The sequence below is a fragment of the Pelobates fuscus genome, chromosome 3, assembly GCF_036172605.1.
Source record: "Pelobates fuscus isolate aPelFus1 chromosome 3, aPelFus1.pri, whole genome shotgun sequence".
NCBI lineage: Eukaryota > Metazoa > Chordata > Amphibia > Anura > Pelobatidae > Pelobates > Pelobates fuscus.
The window spans coordinates 235,716,303-235,738,485 of NC_086319.1; the positions used below are offsets into that span (position 1 = coordinate 235,716,303).

At 38.8% G+C, this 22,183-nt stretch overlaps 1 protein-coding gene across 1 annotated transcript in view; it reads right to left on the minus strand.

Annotated features, from left to right (window-relative positions):
- Positions 1–22,183, minus strand: part of CAMK1D (calcium/calmodulin dependent protein kinase ID) — a 294,879-nt gene that overhangs the window by 98,994 nt on the left and 173,702 nt on the right. The window contains exon 3 of the mRNA XM_063448220.1: positions 6,759–6,833. Coding sequence (XP_063304290.1) covers positions 6,759–6,833 — 75 coding nt within the window. The remainder of the gene's footprint in view (positions 1–6,758; positions 6,834–22,183) is intronic.

Genomic DNA, 22,183 nt, shown 5'->3' on the forward strand with positions numbered 1-22,183 from the left:
TTTCTACAAGAGCCTCCAATAGGATGAAATTATTATTATTTCTGCTGTATCTCTTTTGTGACAGAATTTCTGTTCTGGACAGTCCTTTGGAGTGGTTCCAGATATACTGTTATGTTGATTGAGCTGTGTCTAGTTTGAGACCTCTAATGTCCATGACCATTTCTACTTCTAGAAGTGATCATGGAGGAAGGAACCTGTATGTATTGCTATTCAACTTTAAACACTGCACACATGACTTAGTGGTGGTCTTAACACGATATAGCCATATAGTGTAACTGAACACCCATGTTTGTTTGCTAAGATAAGTGATTTTAAGTAGGATTCTAAAATTTTAAACTAAATTTGGGGTTTTTCCTCTGTGTGTACACTTTTCCTTAATCTATATTTTGGCACATGTGACTTAGGCAGCCTGGAAATGTGTGCATGACTGCCTAAAGTCAGTTCTGTGCTATAAATGTATTTGTTCTTATGGGTATGCGGCAGCCTCCCGGAGTCAAATGCCAGAGCTAAGAAAATGCTTGCGCTGTGCTCCTGCACAGCAACAGCATTACTGCCAATCAGGTAATCAGTAGAGCCGAGCTGAGCGCGGGAAAACTGATTAGCTCAAATTTTTAAAATGGCATCTTTGATGCCCCATCAATGTTAGAAAGCTCAAGAGAGCTTTCCATGCCAGGAATGTATCCTCTTCATCTTCTGAAGATGATATGGTCCCAGTTTTATGTAAAAAGAATAAAGAGAGGTGGCTGGTCTCTTCTGCCAGTTCCTCATCTGAGAAAAAAAATTCTGCTCCTCCTTCCCCTCATACTCGTTTGAGTAAGCAAAAAATTAAAGGGACAGGATCCCAAAAGAGGAATAGTGTGTTTCCCTTGTTTGAGCACCAGAAACCCCTTTAAGAGAAAAAGGACAAATCTCGTTGGGGGTTAAATAGTCCTTCTCCTTCCTCTTCTAGAGCGTTTGCTCATTCTTCCTCCCAAAGCTATTCCAGTTCTAGACACAGCTCTCCAGAAATAGACTGAGAATCTGAGGAAGTGGTCCTTTCAGCAGCTTCCACTGAGCGAAGGAAACTTAGCAACTTTCAAATGGCTTGGAAAGACTCTCCCATCAAAATGATTTCACTCCAGATGGGCTATCGAGCACGATTCTGAGGTTAGAGATTTTGCAAAACTAGCCTTTAGATTCCCATTGGTTAAGGAGCATGACCTTCTCCTCAGGAACCACATTGATATCCCGGACATCCAAGCTCCTGAGGTAGATCCTGCTCTGTTATCTATCACAAGGAGAAGTGTATCTACAGATCCCACAGACCAGACTTTTCGTAACATATAGTTTAAAACTGCTTGCTGATGCTGTGGGCCCACTATTACTGATGCTGCATTAAGCAGAAAATGAAGGCAATGCTCAGAAACCTTTTGCTTCATCTCTACTGGCATTTAAGATGGCTTTATTGAAAGCTTCCGGTAGGGCAGTGCTAATTATTGTCCACTCCTTTAATTACATCTCAAACATTCGTAGAACACGCTGAGTCCACAAAGCAGGAATGTCTAACCTTGACCCTAAATCACACGAGTTCCCAAATTTGGAGGATTCTTACCTTTTTGGTCCCCCATTCATTCAGGAGGTTAAAGGCCGTTATAAGGCAAGGAGATCGTTTTCAGAGCTCAAAAAGTCCTTTCCTGACTACAAGAAGCCTTTTCGGACAGAGGGTTGCCTCTATCGGGCTGCATGAGCGTCCTGAGAAGCATCTCACCAGGCACAGTACCGCCACTACAGTGGAAAACACAAGCTCCCAGGCGGTGGCAGAGGAGCTCATTCCAGAGGTGGTCCAGCGTCCAAGAGAAAACCCATGCATTCAAGTAAGTATGCCTTCTCACACGCCACTAAATTGGAAGGATATTTCTTCAGACAAATGGGTTGTAAAGATTTTTCAAAGGGGTTTACAACTCCCCCTTTTAAGGTTCCCAGTTCAGAAGTTTGCATCCGGCAGAGAGGTGAACCCAGTGCTAGATGCCTCCCTTTCCCTAGCTTCAAATCAAAAGAAGATAGAGTTGTCAGACATGTCTATTACAGGATGGGTCAGTCTGTTGTTCCCAATACCAAAATCAGACGGTTCCTGGAGATTGGTTCTAAATGTGAGGTCCTGAACACTTTCATCAAATGAAAAAGGTTCAGGATGGAGGGTTTATCAGATCTTCCAGGCTTAGTACAGAAAACATTTTTTCTGCATAAAGTTAGACCTAAAAGATGCCTTCCATTCAGCCCCTATAGCCAAGAAACACAGGTGTTTCCTCAGGTTTCGGTGGAAAGGAAAGATGTGGCAGTGGACTGTTATGGTATTTGGCCTATCCAATGCACCATATACATTCTCCAGAATAATGAAATCAGTGATAGCTCATGTCAGACTAAAAGGTTACATGTGTCTAGACAACATTCTGCTCATGCACACAGATGGGGAAGTCCTTGCTTCTCAGAGGGATTATCTTGCTTCCCTTTTACAAGACCTAGGATTTGTAGTGAATTTACAGAAATCAGTCCTAATTCCCACTCAAAGAATTCTCTTTCTGGGTTTTGAACTGAACACCAGGACTATATCACTAGAAATCCCTCAAGACAAATGGGACAAATTATTGGTACATCTGACCTCATCTCTCAGGCACCAGAGTTGGTCATTTATCTTAGCAAACAAAGGACCTTGAGAGATCTGGCAAAGATTATCAGGAAATTAATAGCTTTAACTCCAGCCTACGATGATTCCCCTTTACTTTGCAGAAGAAGTCAGCTGTTTTTAGGAAATCAATTTAGACAGGGTGGCCATTGGGAATCAAAATTCTTTCTCCCCAACAAGGTCAGAGAAGAGTTGAAGTCTATTCTGGGGTTAGAAATCCCACTTCCTTGTTTCCTATTAGAGCAGCCGTTTGCAGTTACACTGACGTCAGATGCCTCAAATCAAGGTTGGGGTGCGTTTACAGCCCAAAACGCAATACGAGGAATTTGGTCAGACCAAGAGAGACTCCTTCATATAAACATCTTGGAGTTAAGAGCAATAAAATTAGCTATCCAGGGCCTAGTTCCTCAAAAATCAGTTACTGACGTCGGTAAAAGTCCAATTGGAAAACAGGACAGCAGTGGCTTATATAAACCACAGAGGGGGCACAAGATCAAGGGGTCTTTGTTTGGAGGCTCCAGATCTTTGGTCTTGGGCTTTAGCAAACAAAGTTCGGGTTTACGCAGAATACGTTCCGGGAGAGGCGAACAAGCTTGCAGATTCTCTATCTCGCCAGAGTTTGTCTCTGGCAACGATTCAATTAAAGATTACTCTATTCCAACGGATAGAAAGCAATTTTGGTTAGAGACAAGTAGGCTTGTTTGCATCCCAAACGTCTGCACAAACTTCCAGGTTTGTCTCCAGGATTTGGACAAAGGGAGCTTGGAAAATGGATGCACTGGCTTTCCAATGGACAGATGTTCCAGCCCCTTATGCCCTTCCCCCTCTATCTTTACTGATGAAATTGCTGGAGAAGATTCGCAGTGACAGGGTGCAGAGTTTAGTTCTTGTTAACCCAATATGGACCTCCAGACCCTGGTACCCCATGATCCATAAGTTAAGGGAACCAAGATCCCATTGGGCATGACTGTGGACTGCTTTCAGGCAACCAGCGATCTTTTGCTCAAGCTTCCGCAGCTGATGTAGATCACAGCCCTGGTAGGCAGTTAATGCATCCCCTGGACATCATTAATTCATCTTTAGGGTAAGATATAGAAAGATGATTGAGGAATTCAAAGAATGGGAGGTTTATTTTCTATTTTCTTCTCAGGGATCTGATACAATTCCATTGGCATTAGAATTTCTTACTTTTAAGTTCCATTCTGGTTTAGCGGTCAGTACCATCAAGACCTATGGATCTGCTTTAAATTTCCTTATCCCTAACCTTACTCAGGATGCCCTGTATTTGAGATTACTAAAAGGGTTACCAGTCTGCCACCCATATACTCCATATTGCACATCTACTTGGGATGTAGACCTCTTATGAAATGTCCTTAATTCTTTGGATAATGCTAAAATTGATTTAAGATGGACTGCTATTAAGTTGACTTATCTGCTGTCTTTGGCTTTGGCAGCTAGAGGAGCTGAGTTAACTCAAATCCATATTTCTGCCCCTGACCCTGGGAGGGTTCCATATTATACTAAAAGGGAGAGAAAAAAAAATCCCCTATTTCCCCAGGTCCGGTGGAATTGGATTTGGCTCAAGATCCTTCTGAACCAGGCTTATGTTTAGTCAGTTTGTTACAATCGGACCTTGACCTTTATGCTGTGTTTAGAAATTATATCAGTCAAATATTTATTACATCAAGGAATCCCTTTCGTCCAGCCAAGGTTAACACAATTAGAGGTTGGATATTTTCCGCCATGTCTTTGGCTGGTATAGATAGTTCTGTGTTCAAAGGCCACTCAATTAGGGGCGCCTTGGCTACTAAAGCAGCAGCAAAGGGCCTTCCCCTCCCTATTATCTTAAAAGCTACAAGGTGGTTGTGACAAACTACACTTCGCCACTGGCTTTTGGAGAGGCCTGCTTGCCCGCCTCTTGCCCTGTGACTATGGCCCCTGGGGTGTATTGCTGTTTAAAAACGCAGTTTGTGCATTTTGGATGTTCCTGCCCCTTTAAATATTATTGGAAAAGATTTGCACTTTCGAAAGGAAGTTAAACGCCTTCAGTTTCTTAGGACCACCACCAGGTATGTGCTGTTCGACCCACTAGCTTTGCTAGGTGGTTATACTTCCCGGAGGACATATCAGAGTTTGCAGGAATCTATGATCTGCAAACGTTCTTTGTCTTAGGGATGAGTATAACCACCTAGCAATAGTGCCTGTCCCACCCTCCGCTAGTGTAAGGGTTTTGCCTGCTGGTGGTAGTTTGTTTTTCTTTACATAAGGTTATCTTGTGCTTTTTCAGCCTATTTCTGTTTTCGTTTTTTTACAGACTACATCCGTACTCCGAGACAAGACCAACATACCAAGGATCCACCTAAGTAGGAAGATTGGATGCTAGTAGTTTCTGCAATATGGAATTCTCATGGGCTCCCTGCATAAAGAATCGGCTTTCAGAGACTTGTAACAACGGTTCATTTTTATTTACAGAACTTATTTTATTGCATTTTAGGATGTTCCAGTTTCAGTGTCTATTTGATACTTTCTTAAGCTTATACATTGTTGCGTTGTTATCTGTTTAGTTGTGTGCATTATACAAAAGTTTTCAAGTCCATCTCATATGTCTTCGCGACTTATTAAATATTTCCTTGTTCCCCTTTACTATTAAGTCCTTGAATTCTTTTTTTTTTCTTTTTTTTCTTTAGATGTTTAATTACGTTTCTCTACCCTTTGGGTAATATATATTCTCGGTGCTTCTTGGGATGAGCTAACCATTCGCAGTTTCTCAATTTAAAAAATCTGAGGCAATTAGGATTCCCGCGCTCAGCATAGCTCTCATGATTACCTGATTGGCTGAAACGCTGTTGCTGTGCAGCAGCACAGCGCAAGCGTTTTTTCAGCTCTGGCATTTGACTCCGGGAGGCTGCCTTTGGGAGAGAGCTTTGCTAGGTGGTTTTGCTCATCCCTAAAACAAAGAAAGTTTGCAGATCATAGATTGCTGCAAAATAAATACCTTCATTAAAATACAGTTAGTTAAAATTTCCTTTTCCTTTTATCCACTTAAAAAAAAGCCCTAAAGGGAGAAACGCATTGTGGAAATTTTAACTAACTGTATTTTAATAAAGGTATTTTTTTGGCCACTTTCTTTGTTGTGAGTTAGCCATTTTATCCTTTTTACCATTTTTATTATTTTACTACCTGGCATCTGAGTTATACTTGTTCCAGAGAGATACTACTCCAAAGCATCCTTGGTGGGGATTATACCACTTACGCCCTATTATTGAGCAGTACGTCTGCCCAATTAAATGTGAGTAACCATTTGGTATTTTTATACACTCTCCTGGTTTTATCACAGTGAGCACTATTGTTGATTTTTATGTTACATGTGGTCCCCATCTGACGAGATATCTACTTACAACACTCCCTCATGTATCCCATAAATCGGGATTATACCACTGTATACTGTTTATACTAGAGTTAGTTTTTAGCTCTCAAAAACGTGAGTAGGACCATATAGACCTTTTTTATTGGCTGCTACCTATTTGGATTTTATTGCACTATTAGATTTTCTTTTCTCTTTCATATGGATCCCACAAACCCCTTGATCCCACTACTCCATAGACGTCTCTACCTCAGATAAAACTGTGATTGTTCTCTCATCCTAAAGTTTTACCAGATTATGCCCTGTGATTGGTAGCTGCCCTCATGCACATACATACACATTTAAAAAAAATACTGATAAACATTAGCTTTGTCAAAAAAAATGTTTACATACAAGAAACAATCAACATATGATATTTATTCCACACTGAACGTTTAGAACGGGTTCTTTGGTCTGCATTCTGCAAATCCATTGTGACAGCACCATTATGTCTAAATCAGCGCTACAGATATCAGCCTTTAAATTATCAGAATAATTAAATATGTTATAAGGTATGCCAGTAACCATAGCAACTAGCAGATTATACCTACAGGCTATGACACCAGTGCAGTTATTATTACTTTTTTTTTTTTTTAGAACTCGTAAAATGGATTTGTGGGATCAAAGGGGCCCTCTCCTACACAATGTAGGAGTTTGTCTTGTGTAGGATATAAGTAATTCATAACTACTCACAGCTGCATGACCAGATACAAGTGGCTGGGACTCTCGTAGATATCTTCCAAGGCAACAATGTTCTCATGTTTGATTCTAAAGGAAAGAGGAGAAAGAAAAAGCAAATGAGCTTCTGGCTAAATCATTAACCCTGATTAATGGGTTTATCTGACCGACAAACATAATTTGTTACAATTATTGATGGTGCACAAGCGTATCCTAAATTATTAGGTATTATGACTGTGAGGCTCGCTGCAGGATGCAGTGGGAATTTTTTTTCCACAATAATTTGATTGCAAAGCTAACCATTTCCAGACTGGGAATACACATTAAAGACACATTTAGTAGCTAAGACGCAATGCTGTGATAAGGAATGATTAATGTTACAGGCTATACTGCAATCATTAAACATAGACAATGTAGATGATGTATAGTACATACGTAGTAAACCTCTGGCACTTCTGTGTTTGTAGAATAACATGATTATTTATAAAGTGAGAATTTAGTTAAAGTGGGTTGCATATTTTAGACTAGAGTAGGCAAACTGAAAGCAAAGCTGACAGAGAATTTTGCCAGTTTGGCTATTTTGACCTTAAATTTGAAATTCACTTTCTACTCTCACTGTAGTGAATAATCCTGTATATCTCCTGCTAAGCTAAGCCAATATTAATGTCTAAATATGATGGGTGTAAAACATATACTGGTAGTGCCACGCTCTGTTAGAAACAGAGAAAAATGAATAACTGTATGTAAATGTTCAGACAGGATATCCCTAATGTTAGTCATTTGTCAGGATTGCATTTGTCTATGTTAAACCGAGTCACTTTGGAATCCTGGCCTTTTTAAATTATTGATTTCAAGCAGAGAAAACACAAAGTGTTGCTTCTAGAAACATAAACTAGAGACACAACATGCAACTATCAAGGTGTTTTATTAATTAATTTAAAACATTTAAATTTAAAGGGACACTATAGTCACCAAAACAACTTTAGCTTAATAAAGCAGTTGTGTGCATAGATCATGCCTCTGAAGTTTCACTGCTCAATTCTCTGCCATTTAGATTAAATCACTTTGTTTAAGTTTATGCAGCCCTAGCCACACCTCCCCTGGCTGTGAGTGACACAGCCTGCATGGAAAAAAAAATGGTTTCATTTTCAATCAGATGTAACTTTCTTTAAAGTTTTTATCTCATTCTCTTTAAATTGAACTTTACATATAGAAGTCTCCTACGGGGTCTAGTAAGTTCACGGGAGGGTATTCCAGCAACTTGGCTAGGGTCACTAGTAATGACCAAAGAGGATAAACTCATCAGAAAACGGGGTGGCCACAACTGAAAGTCAGCCTGATATTAATGCACACATGGCTGACTGAATATTGGTCTGACCAGCCATACTGAGGTCTGCACATTTGCAAAGCTCTGTTGAAGCACTCTTCCACAGGCTTAATAACCAGAATGTAGTTAGCGCAGCTTCACCGCATCTAATGATGGGTTTGCAACGCGCATGTTGAGGTCAATACACTGGGAACAGGGGAACAGGACTTTAAGGTTGCTTGAGAACTTACACAACACATACACACACACCACATGTTCATTCATCTTCTCTTTAAAAGCAATAGGAGACCATCGATTGTCAGACAGTTGATTTAATTGGATTTGTATCAAATCTCTGCTAAAAACCTGCACAAAATAATTACATTCAAAGATTTTTTTTTTCTTCTTTACATTTTTGCATGCATATATGCATATATTTAATTGGGTTTTTTTTTGTATCATTGTTTGTCCAGTAATCCAAATTAATGTCAATATTTTGCCAGTGAATGTATTTCTTGGCAATAAAGTGTTTAGTGTACATATTTTACTAGCCATAGATGCTACATAGTTGATTTGTAAAATTAAATAGAAACGTGCATAAAAGCAATTGCAATATGCAAGTTATTAGCAGCAGTAGCATAAGGCTGTAACCAATCTAGCGCTATGTACAGATAGTAAGATAGATAATTTATGATATATAACTATTGCTATGATTTGTTTAAATGTATACACTGATAAGCCACAGCATTAAAACCACCTGCCTAATGAAGTGTAGGTCCCCCTCGCTACCAAAACAGCTCTGATGCGTTGACGCATAAACTCCACAAGACCTCTGAACATGTTCTTGGTATCTAGCACCAAGACATTAGCAGCAGATCCTTAAAATGGACACTATAGGCAGCCAGACCACTTCATCTCATTTAAGTGGTCTGGGTGCAGTGACACTGTCCCCTTAACCCTGTAATGTTAATTATTTCAGTTTCTGACAAACTGCAATAATTACTTTGCAAGGTTAAGACTGCCTCTAGTGGCTGTCATGTTGCGATGTGGGCCTCCATGGACTGTATGTGTAATTCCAGCACATCTCAGATTAAGATCTGGGGGATTTGAAGGCCAAGGTAACACCTTGAAATCTTTGCCATGTTTCTAAACAATTCCTTGGCATTTTATGCAGGGCATTATCCTGCTGAAAGATGCCAATGCCATCACGGAACATCCCTGCCCTGAAGGGCTGTATGTGGTCTGCAATAATCTCAAGGTAGGTGGTATGTGTCAAAGTAACATCAAGATGAATGCCTGGACCCAAGGTTTTCCAGCAGGACATTGCCCAGAGCATAACACTGCTGATGCCTGCCTTCGTTCCATTGTGCATTCTGTTGCCATTTATTCTCCAGGTAAATGATGCACAAGCACCTGGTCATCCACCAGATCTAAAAGAAAATGTAATACATCAGACCATACAACATTCTTCCATTACTCCTGGATCCAGTTCTGATGCTCACATCCGCATTGAAGGCACTTTCAGCGGTGGGCAATCAGACCAGCCTATGCAGCCCCATACTTAGCAAACTGCGATGCACTGTGTGTTCTGACACATTTCTACCATGGCCAGCATTACGTTGTTCAGCAAATTGGGCTACAGTAACTCTTGTCTGTGATCGGACTAGACGGGCTAGCCTTCGCTCCCCACTTGAATCAATGAGCATTGTGCGCCCATGACCGGGATGCCGGTTTAACGGATGTACTTCTTTGTACCACTGTTGGTAGGTACTAACCACTGCATACCGGGAACACCCCACAAGACTTGTCGTTTTAGAGATGCTCTGACCCAGTCGTCAAGCCATCACTATTTGACCCTTGTCAAAGTAACACAAATCTTTTTGCTTGTCCATTTTTCCTGCTTCCAACACATGAAATTCAAGAACTGACTGTTCACATGCTGCCCAATATATCCCACCCCTTGACAGATGCCATTGTAACGATATAATCAATGTTATTCACTTCAACTGTCAGTAGTTTTAATGTTGTGGCTGATCAATGTACAGTGTATTTAACTTTTTAATATAGTATTCAAATCTGTAAAATCGTAGAACAGATATATAGAAAAAACATGTTTACCTCCGCTGACTGAGCAAGGCACTGGGTGATGCCATATTGAATAATTATCGTATATTTATCTTTCCCACAATTAACTATTTTGCTGCAAGTTGCTCATTTATGAGCAACATGTACGATATGAGTACACACTTTTTTTTGTTGTTCACTACACAATAAATGGTGGAAAATGTTCTCCAAAACTGCTATTTTGGCTTAAAACTTGAATTTCCCTTTCCAGTTCTCTACAATTCATTGTTTAGTGAACACACTTCAATTGAAATCAGTATAATATTATTGACTTTGTTTGTGCAGGGTTCATAAATTCCCTTATCACAGATATGAAACACATTACTTTAAATCCATTCCCATTATTTGAGATTGCCTCTCATAAAAAACCTCTTGCGTAAAAAACCCTAAAAACCTAGAGCCGTCTGGATATTTTATCCTTGCATGGTTATACGGGATTGTGCTGTATGTGATTAAATCCCAAACACAGTAGAATGTATGCTAATATGAACTAGCCTTGGAGCAATTTGCTTATGATGGTGCATAAGCAGAACTGGCATACTTATAAAATCTATATGTTTTCAGTCATTGGAATTCTGTTCATAGAAAACCTTCTGTCCATATTCAGCTGCCAGAATGGAATATGCCTGTGGATCTGCTCAGGCCTTACTCATAGAAATGTTTTACTTAACCCCTTATTCACTCAATCCTCCAAAAAGAAAATCAAAACCAATAATATACATGAAAGGCATAGATAAAATGTAACATAATACACTGCAAAAGCAATTGAGCTGGTCTATCTTCACCAATTATCCAAATTCTATCATTGTAAAGCACTGTGGAATATGTTGGCGCTATATAAATAATAATAATGAGGATAATTAGGGAACCTCATATATATATCCTTATTTTTTGAGATGTGAATTCCCAAAATGTTACAAGAATGTAAAAATGATGGCAACATGTTGGCGCTAATTTATACACACCAAAAGTCCAAATTTGTTTGTGCGGATCTATTCTGGGAATTTTTAAGTAATTGCATACTCTACCAACAGCTGTTTATTGCTGGGGGGATTGTATAACGGGCATTATTATTATTATTATTGTATTTATTTATAAATGTATTTTGCTATTTTGAGGAACACAAGGATAGTAAATTAAGATGGGGAAGTGGATCAGAAATTTATTCATTTATATAGAAAATATTTTACTATTTTTATAAAAAATTTGGGGGAAAATTAGTACAGTACAAAAAAGGAATGGACATGTTACAAGTAAGGTAGGAATGGGGAAAAAAATTGGCCTGGGTATTCTTTAATCACAGTGGCCCGGGGTTGGCTGTCGAGTCATCACCAATAACGTCCATGCCCCCCTCTAAGTGAGCATGCTGATTCAATGCTCTTCCAGAGCAGCCAATGCGCAGAGCCCTGCTGAAGTGCTCTCATATGAAAAAAGGGCCCTGTGCAGCGCAAGTGGATTTAATGGCATGCTTGTACTGCGTTTGCTTGTGATTGCCTCTTGTGTCTCCATAGGTGGGATATCAGAGGACAAAAGGGCCAGGAAAGAATATTGTGCATGTGTTCGGAGGCTTCTTGTGGGATTGCATGTACGTAGAGGGAGCTAAATGTAGTGTTGTGCTTTGTGTAAATAGGTCGGTTTCAGTTGTGTTTTGTATGTAGTATAATATGTGTAGCTAGGGGCTGTAGTGTGTGCGTGTTTTTGTGTGTATAGGTGGCATAGTGTATGTATAGGGGATGCAGTAAGTGTGTGCATAGGGGCTGGTGTGTATGTGTGTATAGGTGAAGTACTGTGTGTAGGGACTGTAGAGTGTGTGTTTAGGAAACATAATGTGTGTTTTTGCGTACAGGGGATATGGTGTATCATTGGGGATCCAAAGTGTTTACATGTTTATAGGGGATGCAAAGTATGCGGTGTCTATGAGGGGTGCAGTGTGTGAGGAGTGAGGTATTTGTAGGGGTGCAATGTGTATGAAGGATGCAGTGTATGTGAGGACTGCAGTGTGTATGAGGGGTGCAGTGTGTGAGGAGTGAGGTATTTGTAGGGGTGCAATGTGTATGAAGGATGCAGTGTATGTGAGGACGCCAAGGAGGCGGATCTGGGGTGTGGTCAATGCTGGCTGACCCACGTAATGCTGGAATAAAGGTGTGTTTTTACTATATTTAAGGGGGGCAAGGGAGCTACATAGTGTTTTAACACTGTAGGGTCAGGAATACACATTTGTGTTTCTGACCCTACAGTGTTCCTTTAATTGTATTTTTTTTTTTTATAAACAGATAAGTTAGGCAAGAATAAAAGGAATTTAGTTACGGTATGTTATCATACACAAGCCTGCCACAAACACAATGCATCCCATTTTTGGCTTAACCAATCCTAACAAACAAGTGCCTGAGTCAGGTGTTAAAAAAAAAAACAACTATTCAATTTTTTAAATCTGTGAGCTTTGAAGCTGGTGTTCAGTGAGCTAGTGTATACTGATTCTGTATGTTGAACTATTACCAGTCATCACAGGACTGAATTGATTGGAGATACCGTGTACTTTTTCGAGACTGTAGACTTTTAGAAGATTTGATGTTTTCAAATAACATATAATGATGCAGTTTGAACATAACCCCGACTAACTATACTGTGTAAATAAACAAGACTCTAATTTATTTTTAGCTGTTTATGTTTTACAGCATAAAATGCACATTGCCGGCATTTACTTTGCTATCCAATGTACTCATAAAACATCAACCGTTCTCCGATTAGCACACAGTAATCAATTCAATGTATTGTGAGCCAAAATCTGTATTTTAGCAGTTTTCAAAGGAGGTCAGTTGGGAGCCTCCTCTACCATTGCTTAATCTGAATGTGTATTCTGGCAAGACATGCTCAAAACTGAGCTAGTGCATGAAAACCTTCACATGTCACTAATCACTCTTTGATCTTTTCATTGTTTCATGTGAGGACTGTCATCATATAGATTAAAGGGACACTCAGGCACCAATACAACTTTAATGCATTTCATGAAGTGTGGCCTCATGAATATGCTATATATTTTGCATGGTCAAAGCTTTAGTTTTTGCAACAAAAACATAAATGTTTTACAGAATGCTGCGCCATAAGCCTGCCTTATTAGCCACTCCCTTTCATACCAAAAATACTTCCTTATCAAACGTATATGCACACAGTCTCAGCCCCAATAGCACTGGGTGAGCTGCTTTAAATTCACTTCCTGGCTCCAGATAGTCAAAGAACCTACTAACAGGTAGTCATATCTTCACTATTCAGTTGTATTCAAAATTATTCAAACCCCAAACAAAAGCAACTGAAATAGCTCAACACAACAAATTCATCAAGTGGTTTCCCCAACATCAACTGAAAAAGCAACTTATAATGACTTCTAGAGTCAAAATTATTCAACTCCTTGAATACAATCCCTCTACTTCAATGAATCTATCTGCCACAGGATGCATGTTTCCGGTGCCAGAGAATGCAAAGCAGCCCCAGAGAAACACCACCATGCTTAACTATAGCCAGAGTATTTTTTTTAGCGTATGTATCATTCTTCTTCCTCCAGACATACTGTTGATCCATTGAGTCAAAAGGTTCCAGTTTTGTTTCATCGCTCCACAGTACAAAAACCTAAAACTTCTGTGGCTTATTTATATGATTTTGAGCATATTGGAGCCGACTTTTCTTCATCATTTGAGTCAGTAGTGGTGTATGTCTTGGAGTTCTGGCATGGAAACCTTCTGCGTTTAGTACGCGTCTTACTGTGCTCACTGAAACCAACAGCACAAATATGCAAAAACAAATGCTATCTCAAGCACCACAGCTTTATTAGTTACACTAGGTGTGCTTTAGCTGGAACACAATAAATACCTGAACTGGCTAGGGGTTTGTTAAGTGTCACGTTTGACTGCATGTTAGAAATATGGCTAAGTCAAAGGAATGGTCCACGAAGATAAGAGGAGAGACCATCACCCTTCATAAACAAGGAACAGGATACAAAAAGATAGCAAAGGCACATTAAGTTCCTAGAGACACCGTTGGAAGTATAGTTCGCAAGTTCAAAGTTTTAGGAACAGTGGCTTCACTAACTGGACGGGGCAGAAAAAGGAAGCTATCAAAGGTTGCAACCAGATTTCTGAGAAAGCAGGTTGTGAAAATCCTTAAGTGACTGCAAAAGACCTGCAGAAAATCTTGGTGGCCACAGGCACTGATGTTTCAGTGAGCACAGTAAGATGCGTACAAAACGCAGAAGGTTTCCATGCCAGAACTCCAAGACATACACCAATACTGACCCAAAAGATGAAGAAAGGTCAGCTCCAATTTGTTCAAAATCATATAAACAAGCCACAGAAGTTTAGGGATTCTGTTCTCTGGAGCAATTAAACAAATCTGGAACTTTTCGGCAAAATGGATCAGCGGTATGTCTGGAGGAAGAAGATTAAAGCATATGCTGAAAAGAACACGCTGGTTAAAGTTAAGCATGGTGGTGGCTCGGTGATGCTCTGGGGCTCCTTTGCCTTCTCTGGCACTGGAAGCCTGCAGCGTGTGGCAGGCAAGATTGACTCATTCAAGTATCAGGAAATCCTAGAAAACGTCATTCCATTTGTGAGGAAGCTGAAACTTGGGCTTCATTGGACCTCCCAATAAGGCAATGATCCCAAGCATACCTCAAATTCCACAAAGGCTTGGTTGCAGAGAAAGTCTTGGAAAATTCTACAGTGGCAATCACAGTCACTTAACTTGAACCACATAGAAAAGCTCTGGATGGATTTGAAGAAGGAGGCTGCAGCATGCAAACCCAAGAATATCACTGAACTGGAGGCCATTGCTCAAGAGCAATGGACTAAGACTCCTCAGGAACAGTGCCAGAAGCTGATGTATGGCTATGCATCTCATTTGCAGCAGATCATTATTAGTATTATTATGGTATCATAACAGCAAAAGGGTGCTTTACTAAGTACTAAAGATGGGATTGAATAATTGTGAGACTGGAGAAGTCATTACAAGTTGCAGTTGAATTTGGGAAACCCACTTGAAGCATTTGTTGTGTTGAGCTATTTCAGTTGCTTTTGTTTGATTTGTTAATTGAAAACAACTGAAGGTCTGTAAATTTTGACAATAAACCTAATCAATGTGGGTTTAATAATTTTGATTACAACTGTATGTCTCCTTGGGTGTCCTCTCCTTCTAATGCAAGTTGTTTTTCAGTTCATTCAGTAGGCTGTCAGTGGCTAAGCTGTGTGCGTACATTTGATAAGGAAGTCTTTTTCTGGAGTGAGGGGGTGTGGCTAAAGAGGCAGACTTATGGTTTTGCATTAAATCTATATTGGTGCCCGGAGTATCCTTTAATTGTATTAAAAAAAACATTGGCAGTTTATTAAGCCATATTGAGTCTCTTGATCTCACAATTGCTAAAGCAGCAGAATTCTACACAACAGCCATGGGCGCTGTCATCTGACAAAATTCATTATGTTTGCATTCATGATTCCAAACTGACAATGCAATCACAGTGATCACTGCCAAAAGCCTTTAAGCCTACATAAAGCAAATGGGATTGGTTAGCAAGCCATTAACTCACCTTCTTAGTTGTTTATTCACCACATACTATACACTTACCATACAAATATTATATATATATATATATATATATATATATATACACACTAAATAAAAAATAGCTACAGTAAACGTACCAAGATAAATGTATCCGTCAAACGGATATTCATTCTATGGGCTCCATAGCATGCAGGTGGGTACAGGTTATTTTCTGATCCTTGTACATTTACACCTACTCTTGTTTCACAATAAAAAAGGTATAGGGAGTGTATACATGTAAATGCACTTCTCCCTTACTGCTCCAATGTGCCTAAATGATACATACAGAGTAATGATACCGAGTCCTAGTATCAGCCTGGATAATTCCTGGTCTCAAGAACCAGTGAGCGGTGTACAGAGGTGTGCTCTAGAGAATTAAACAAAACTTTCACAGCCATCAGAAGACCAGTGAAACCAATGCAGATCACTTTGCAATTATGGCATCATGAAAATATAAAATACAAAATATGGGGCCCCTTTAAAAAATGAAGCTTGAAGCAGGGGCCCATTCACCCCTGAAAAGGGCATCCATATAATACAGTTGAATTACTGATACCAGTACACAGTGGTTCCCAAACAAATCTTCATGACCCAACAACAGTCCACGTTTTGTCAGGAGTGTTGCTCGGCCATAAGGACAGGTTTAGGAACCAGTACAGTTACAGCATTGCTTGGTCTTAAACTTCTGTTGCCGGTTTGACTTGTTCCAGATTATGATGCTATCAACCTTTTTAAAAATGATCCTATTAGTTAGCAAGCATGTTTCTGACAAGTTGTCTTTCTCCAGTCTGTTAGTAAGCAAGTCTTTCCTGGCTATGTTATGTGCCTGCCCCAACCCACTCATGACTATAGTTCAAACCTGTTCCAGTCTGCTCTTGTTATTTAGCCATTAAACCGAAAGAGTGTAATTAGACAATTTAAGTGTTAAGTCCTGTGGAGACAGACAGTAATTGTACTTGCTAGAAAAACAGGATTGCAAATGTTTTATTGGTTTTGGAGGTGTTTGCCATACAGAAATCTGAGTTCTATCTAACTATCTATCTATCTAACTATCTATCGATCAATCAAAAGCATAAGGATAGCGCTCTAGGAACCTTAGTGAAAAATAAAACAACTTATATTCCATTTGTTCAGTAAAAAATGTCTATTGCCTATATTGTATACACACACACACACACAAACTCTCTCTCTCTCTTTGGCTCTTGTCAAAGTCATTGAGATCTTTTCAATGCCCATATTTCAATGGAAGCCTGACTGCAAGACATAGCAGTTTTGTTTAGTCATATCACTATGGCAACAAACCAGCCGGCATACACGGCATGACGTCATAGGGGGAGGTCCCAGGGAATGTGCAGATGTGGGGAGGAGAGGAGGATCGTTAACACACAGATGTGGGTGGTTTGGTAAGTTTGTTTCTCCCTATTTATAATGATTTTTGTTAATGTATGTGATACTTTGTACTGATGAAAGTTCCTGCGTGAACTGAAACGTTGACTATTGGGAAACTACAATAAAGAACCTTTATTTTTCTAAAAGACCTTGAGTGCTGACTATCTCCTAAACCTTGGTTATATGCAGTGCAGTCGAGCACCGGGCGAAAAGTACATGAAGCAGGAGTGCTAAGCTTACAAACTGTATATATATACTATAACTCGGCTTATTGTCCCTGACTACAAATATATATATATATTTGTAGTCAGGGACAATAAGCCGAGTTATAGTAGTGGTAGTACAAGTCGGTTGTGATGTGCCGAAACGGATGTTTGGGTAGGACTGTAAAAGAGGGCCCACTAAGTGAATGCTAATATAAAGGGTGCAGTGGGTGGGCTGAACCAGGAAGTCTCGGCCCAGAGGAAAGGGAGGCCTGTGAATTTATAGGCTGGGTAAACCCCTCCCACAACTACAGGCTCCGCCTTTTCATTTTTAATCGGAGACAATAAGCCAAGCTATAGTAGTGGTATAACCAGAAAGAGCCACGTGTGCCGGAAATCTACCATGACCATGAGATGAGCTAATCCAGAATGAGATCCTGGAATTTAGGAGATTTAGTATGTGGTTAAGCAGCCGTAGATATATATATATATATATATATATGTCTGCTTGTAGAACAGCTAAAAAGCTAACTTAAAAAGTGAGTAACATTGTTGTGTGTGTGTTTATGTATATGTGTATATATATATATATATATCTGTACGTATATACACATAACATCAATGTTGTTTCCTTACTAATCTTAAGTGGGATCAATAACATAACATTTTGAACTTTTTAAACTTGCTATCATTTTTGCGTTTGTGTCGCTGGGTTGTTTGTAGCCTCGTTTAGGGTCCCTGTCCAAAGACAAATTACGGCTAACATCCAGCTCCCGCAGTTAACCAGTCATCCGATTCCCTGGCTGGGCTTCCACCTTCCTTGTGTGCAATGTCCATGATTTTCCCGCCAGGGTGAGAGTCGGTCAGACTGTAAGCGGCAGGGGTCCGTGGACAGTCCGTTTCTGGCATCATTTTTGCATCAGCACAAGCGCACATTTTGGCAAGGATCGATGCGGAGTGATGATATCAGGAGTCTGGTTTATTTAAGCTCACCTTGCAGCTCATTATTTTGTCATTCTGACTCTGTTATTTGTCACAACCTATTCCAATTGTGTTTTAACACAGTTTGAATGTTGTCTGTCACTTCCTGATATACGATATCTATTCCTGCTAATCGTGTTGTGTTTTCATAATGTCTGCTACTGCAGAAGTACTCTCTGAATGATATATCCTGGTTTTTGCAGATGATCACTTTTTTAATGTCATTTACTAAATACAATGTAGTATATCACAGTTTTCACAAGACAAAGTCTGCTCTTTACAACATCTAGTCTTCTCATACTGGTGTTTATCGTAATGAGAATTCTTATTTCTCAAAACATTACACTGTCCACTGGTTCATCAATGGGATGATCTTGACATTTTACAAATTGAGATAATTGTGATAATCCCTACTACCATCTATCACATTTCTGTATAATTGTGATTCCTTCTTTCCTGCCAGTGCTGTAGATTGGTTCACTTGAGTTCGGAAAAACGGGACATACAATGGAATGACGTAGCTGCTACTTGTGGACAGAATACCAGGAAATAAAGAAGGGGAGTAACTAATCGGCAGCTAAAGTGAGATCACAATTTGGAAAGGAAGATCAATCTAAGCAATAGCAACTGAAGAGGAAGGAGCACACCCATGGATCTACCAATGAAGGGAAACCTTGCCACTATTTACTGTATGTGGATAAAAAGACGCTTCGGAGGGGATTTGATAGCACTATACAAACATATACAGGCTCAGTATGAGCCGCTATGTGCTAACCTGTTCATTAGTAGAAATATACAACAGATAAAAAGTCACTAATTAAGACTGGAAGAAAGGAGTTTTCGCTAACAGCACAGGGTTCTCTACAGCAAGAAGGTTGTAATATAAGATTCAATGGATAAATAAACAAAATATTCATGCACATAATTGGTATGTATAGAAACAGGTAGCTGATCCAAGGAGAAATCTGATTGCCATTATATAATCAGGAAAGATTGCCTTACCTGTTTGTGGCATAAATGGACATTTTTGGAAATTGTTTTTTTTTTGCCTTCTTTTGGATTAACAGCATACAAGAATGGGCTTCAGGGTTGAACTTGAACGACTTTAGTCTGTTTTACAACCTAGACAATTATGTAACTATGTACTAAAGAGGGTGGTGTTATGAAGAGTGCATTGAAAATAAGTACATTACTGGCATGGTGTGTCAATAAAATGGGACTCTTCATGGCACTCATAGCATGTCTCTTTTCAGCCAGACATGATAGTTTGACAGAATAAGGGTCAGATTATGTCAGTGTTCTCAGTGTATAACTGGATATTGAAATTGACACTCACAATGTAGCAAGCTAAATTACCTCTGCAGCCGAAGAGCGGCGGTCTCCGGATGCTGGGAAGAGCCATGTTTTTTTTTTAAAACCTATCAAAAATAGTTTGACAAACAAATGGAGGGATAATGCATATATTTTCTTGGCAACCTAACCACTACATGAAGCTGTAAAGGATAGTGTTTAGAATACCATTTTAACGTGAAATGCTTATTGAAGGAGGATAGTATTTTATGCTAGAACATTGAGATCTTCATGCTTTAGCATGAAATTGCAAAAGCAAAATCCAAAGCAACGAGCACAATGTTATACAACAAAGTATTCTAGTAGTATTAACTTTTCTCAAAAATAATTTTATTTTATCATAAGGTATTCCACTTTAGTGTACCTTCAAGAAAAAACAGAATGTATAGGGTAGGACTTGGTATGTCACACGTGACATGTGTCCTTATATGTTATCGTGTATGAAGACAGCCAGTGGCATATGAGACCCATGATGAACTTTAAGTGTTTTTGTCATTATAGCAGAGTGACAAGCTGACTGTTGCTTACCTCTTAGCTGAACAGCCATCATGCTCCACAGTGAAAGTCAGAATGGGCATATTAGTCTAATGGGTGAATTATCAAACATTTATTTATAAAGTGATTCCTGGGGTACGCTAAACAGCAAATTATTATGAACTGAAAATAAAAAATGTATGCCCAAAACAACAAATGGTTTTTAAATAGTGTGTGTATGTATATATATATATATATATATATATATATATATATATATATATATATATATATATATATATATATATATATATATAGAAAAAAGCAATGAAGGGAGCACACTAGGTCTTCGTAATAGTGCAAAGTTATTTACTGCATTCCAAGGAATACATCTCTGTGTTATACAAAACAATCAACGTTTCGACCCTGCTGGGTCTTTATCAAGTGATCTTGATAAAGACCCAGCAGGGTCGAAACGTTGATTGTTTTGTATAACACAGAGATGTATTCCTTGGAATGCAGTAAATAACTTTGCACTATTACGAAGACCTAGTGTGCTCCCTTCATTGCTTTTTTCTCTATATATAACGCGGGATTGCACCTAGGCCCATATATACACTTGAAAGTTTTTTGTAAAGGAGGAGTGCCTGGCTCTTGGATTTTTTCTATATATATATATATATATATATATATATATATATATATATATATAGTGTAGATTGGATTAGCCGAATTAGTCCAGTAGACAAGATGCCAAAATACCAGAGTATTGCAGTATGCAAAAATACCTTTTTTTATTGGACTAACTTTGAAATATAATGTTAGTCCATTATATATATATATATATATATATATATATATATATATATACACATACATACATACATACATACATATAGAGAGAGAGATTGATATATATATATATATATACACATATAAATTATTTTAAAAAACTGTTCAAAACCATTTATACATACACAAAATGTGACTATAAGCTATACACAATTCATTACAGAAAAATATTTCTCTATTCTCTTATAAATGTTTCCCTTCTAACCCCTAATGTGGTTGCATTCTCTCCCCTGTGCAACAGATACATGTAAAGCCATATACAGTGCAGATGCTAGGTGTAACTGTACTGTATATTAATATATGTGGAATTGTCAATACAGCAATAATCAATTTATATTCTAACAAGGATGCTGGACTCATACAAATGTCATCATGTCCATTCCAAACATTTTAATAAAAGGCATTCTTTCTTCTGCACTAGTATTTCAAACCCTAAATTATTTTAAAATATGGGATACACACACACACACAGTGTTAATTGTCGACTAATATTTTTTAGATTTGGTGGACTAAAATATGACTAAAATTAAACAATACAGATGACTAAAACGAAAGTCGTTTTTTAGTCAAAATTTACCAAAAAACACCAAAATTAACACTGCGTAGTACTATATAGTTCTAGTTGTACCCAATAAACATATCACTGCATATATACTTTTTTTTAGCATAGACCAGGTGAAGCTAGGGATGGTAATAAATGTGTTAACAAAAAGGTACGAAAATATTTATTTTTCAAAATTTTCTAAATAATTTAAAAGAAATTGTGAATCCAATTTTAACATAGTATTTATATCTTCAAGAGCACAAAATGCTAGAATACTCTTTGTCCTCCGGGAGGCATAACCACCTAGCAAAGCTAGTGGGTATGCGGCAGCCTCCCGGAGTCAAATGCCAGAGCTGAAAAGGCTTGCGCTGTGCATCTGCACAGCAACAGCCTTTCAGCCAATCAGGTAATCAGGAGAGCCGTGCTGAGCGCGGGATTCCTGATTACCTCAGATTTTTAAAATGGCATCATTGATGGAGGACTCTATTTCTGTGTCTGCCACAGATTTAGTGGATGCCTCTCTTAAAGGCAGCCCCATCAATGTTAGAAAGCTCCATAAAAGAGCTTTCCTTGCCAGGGGACTTTCCTCTTCATCATCTGGGGAGGATTTGGTCCCAGTTTTAAATAA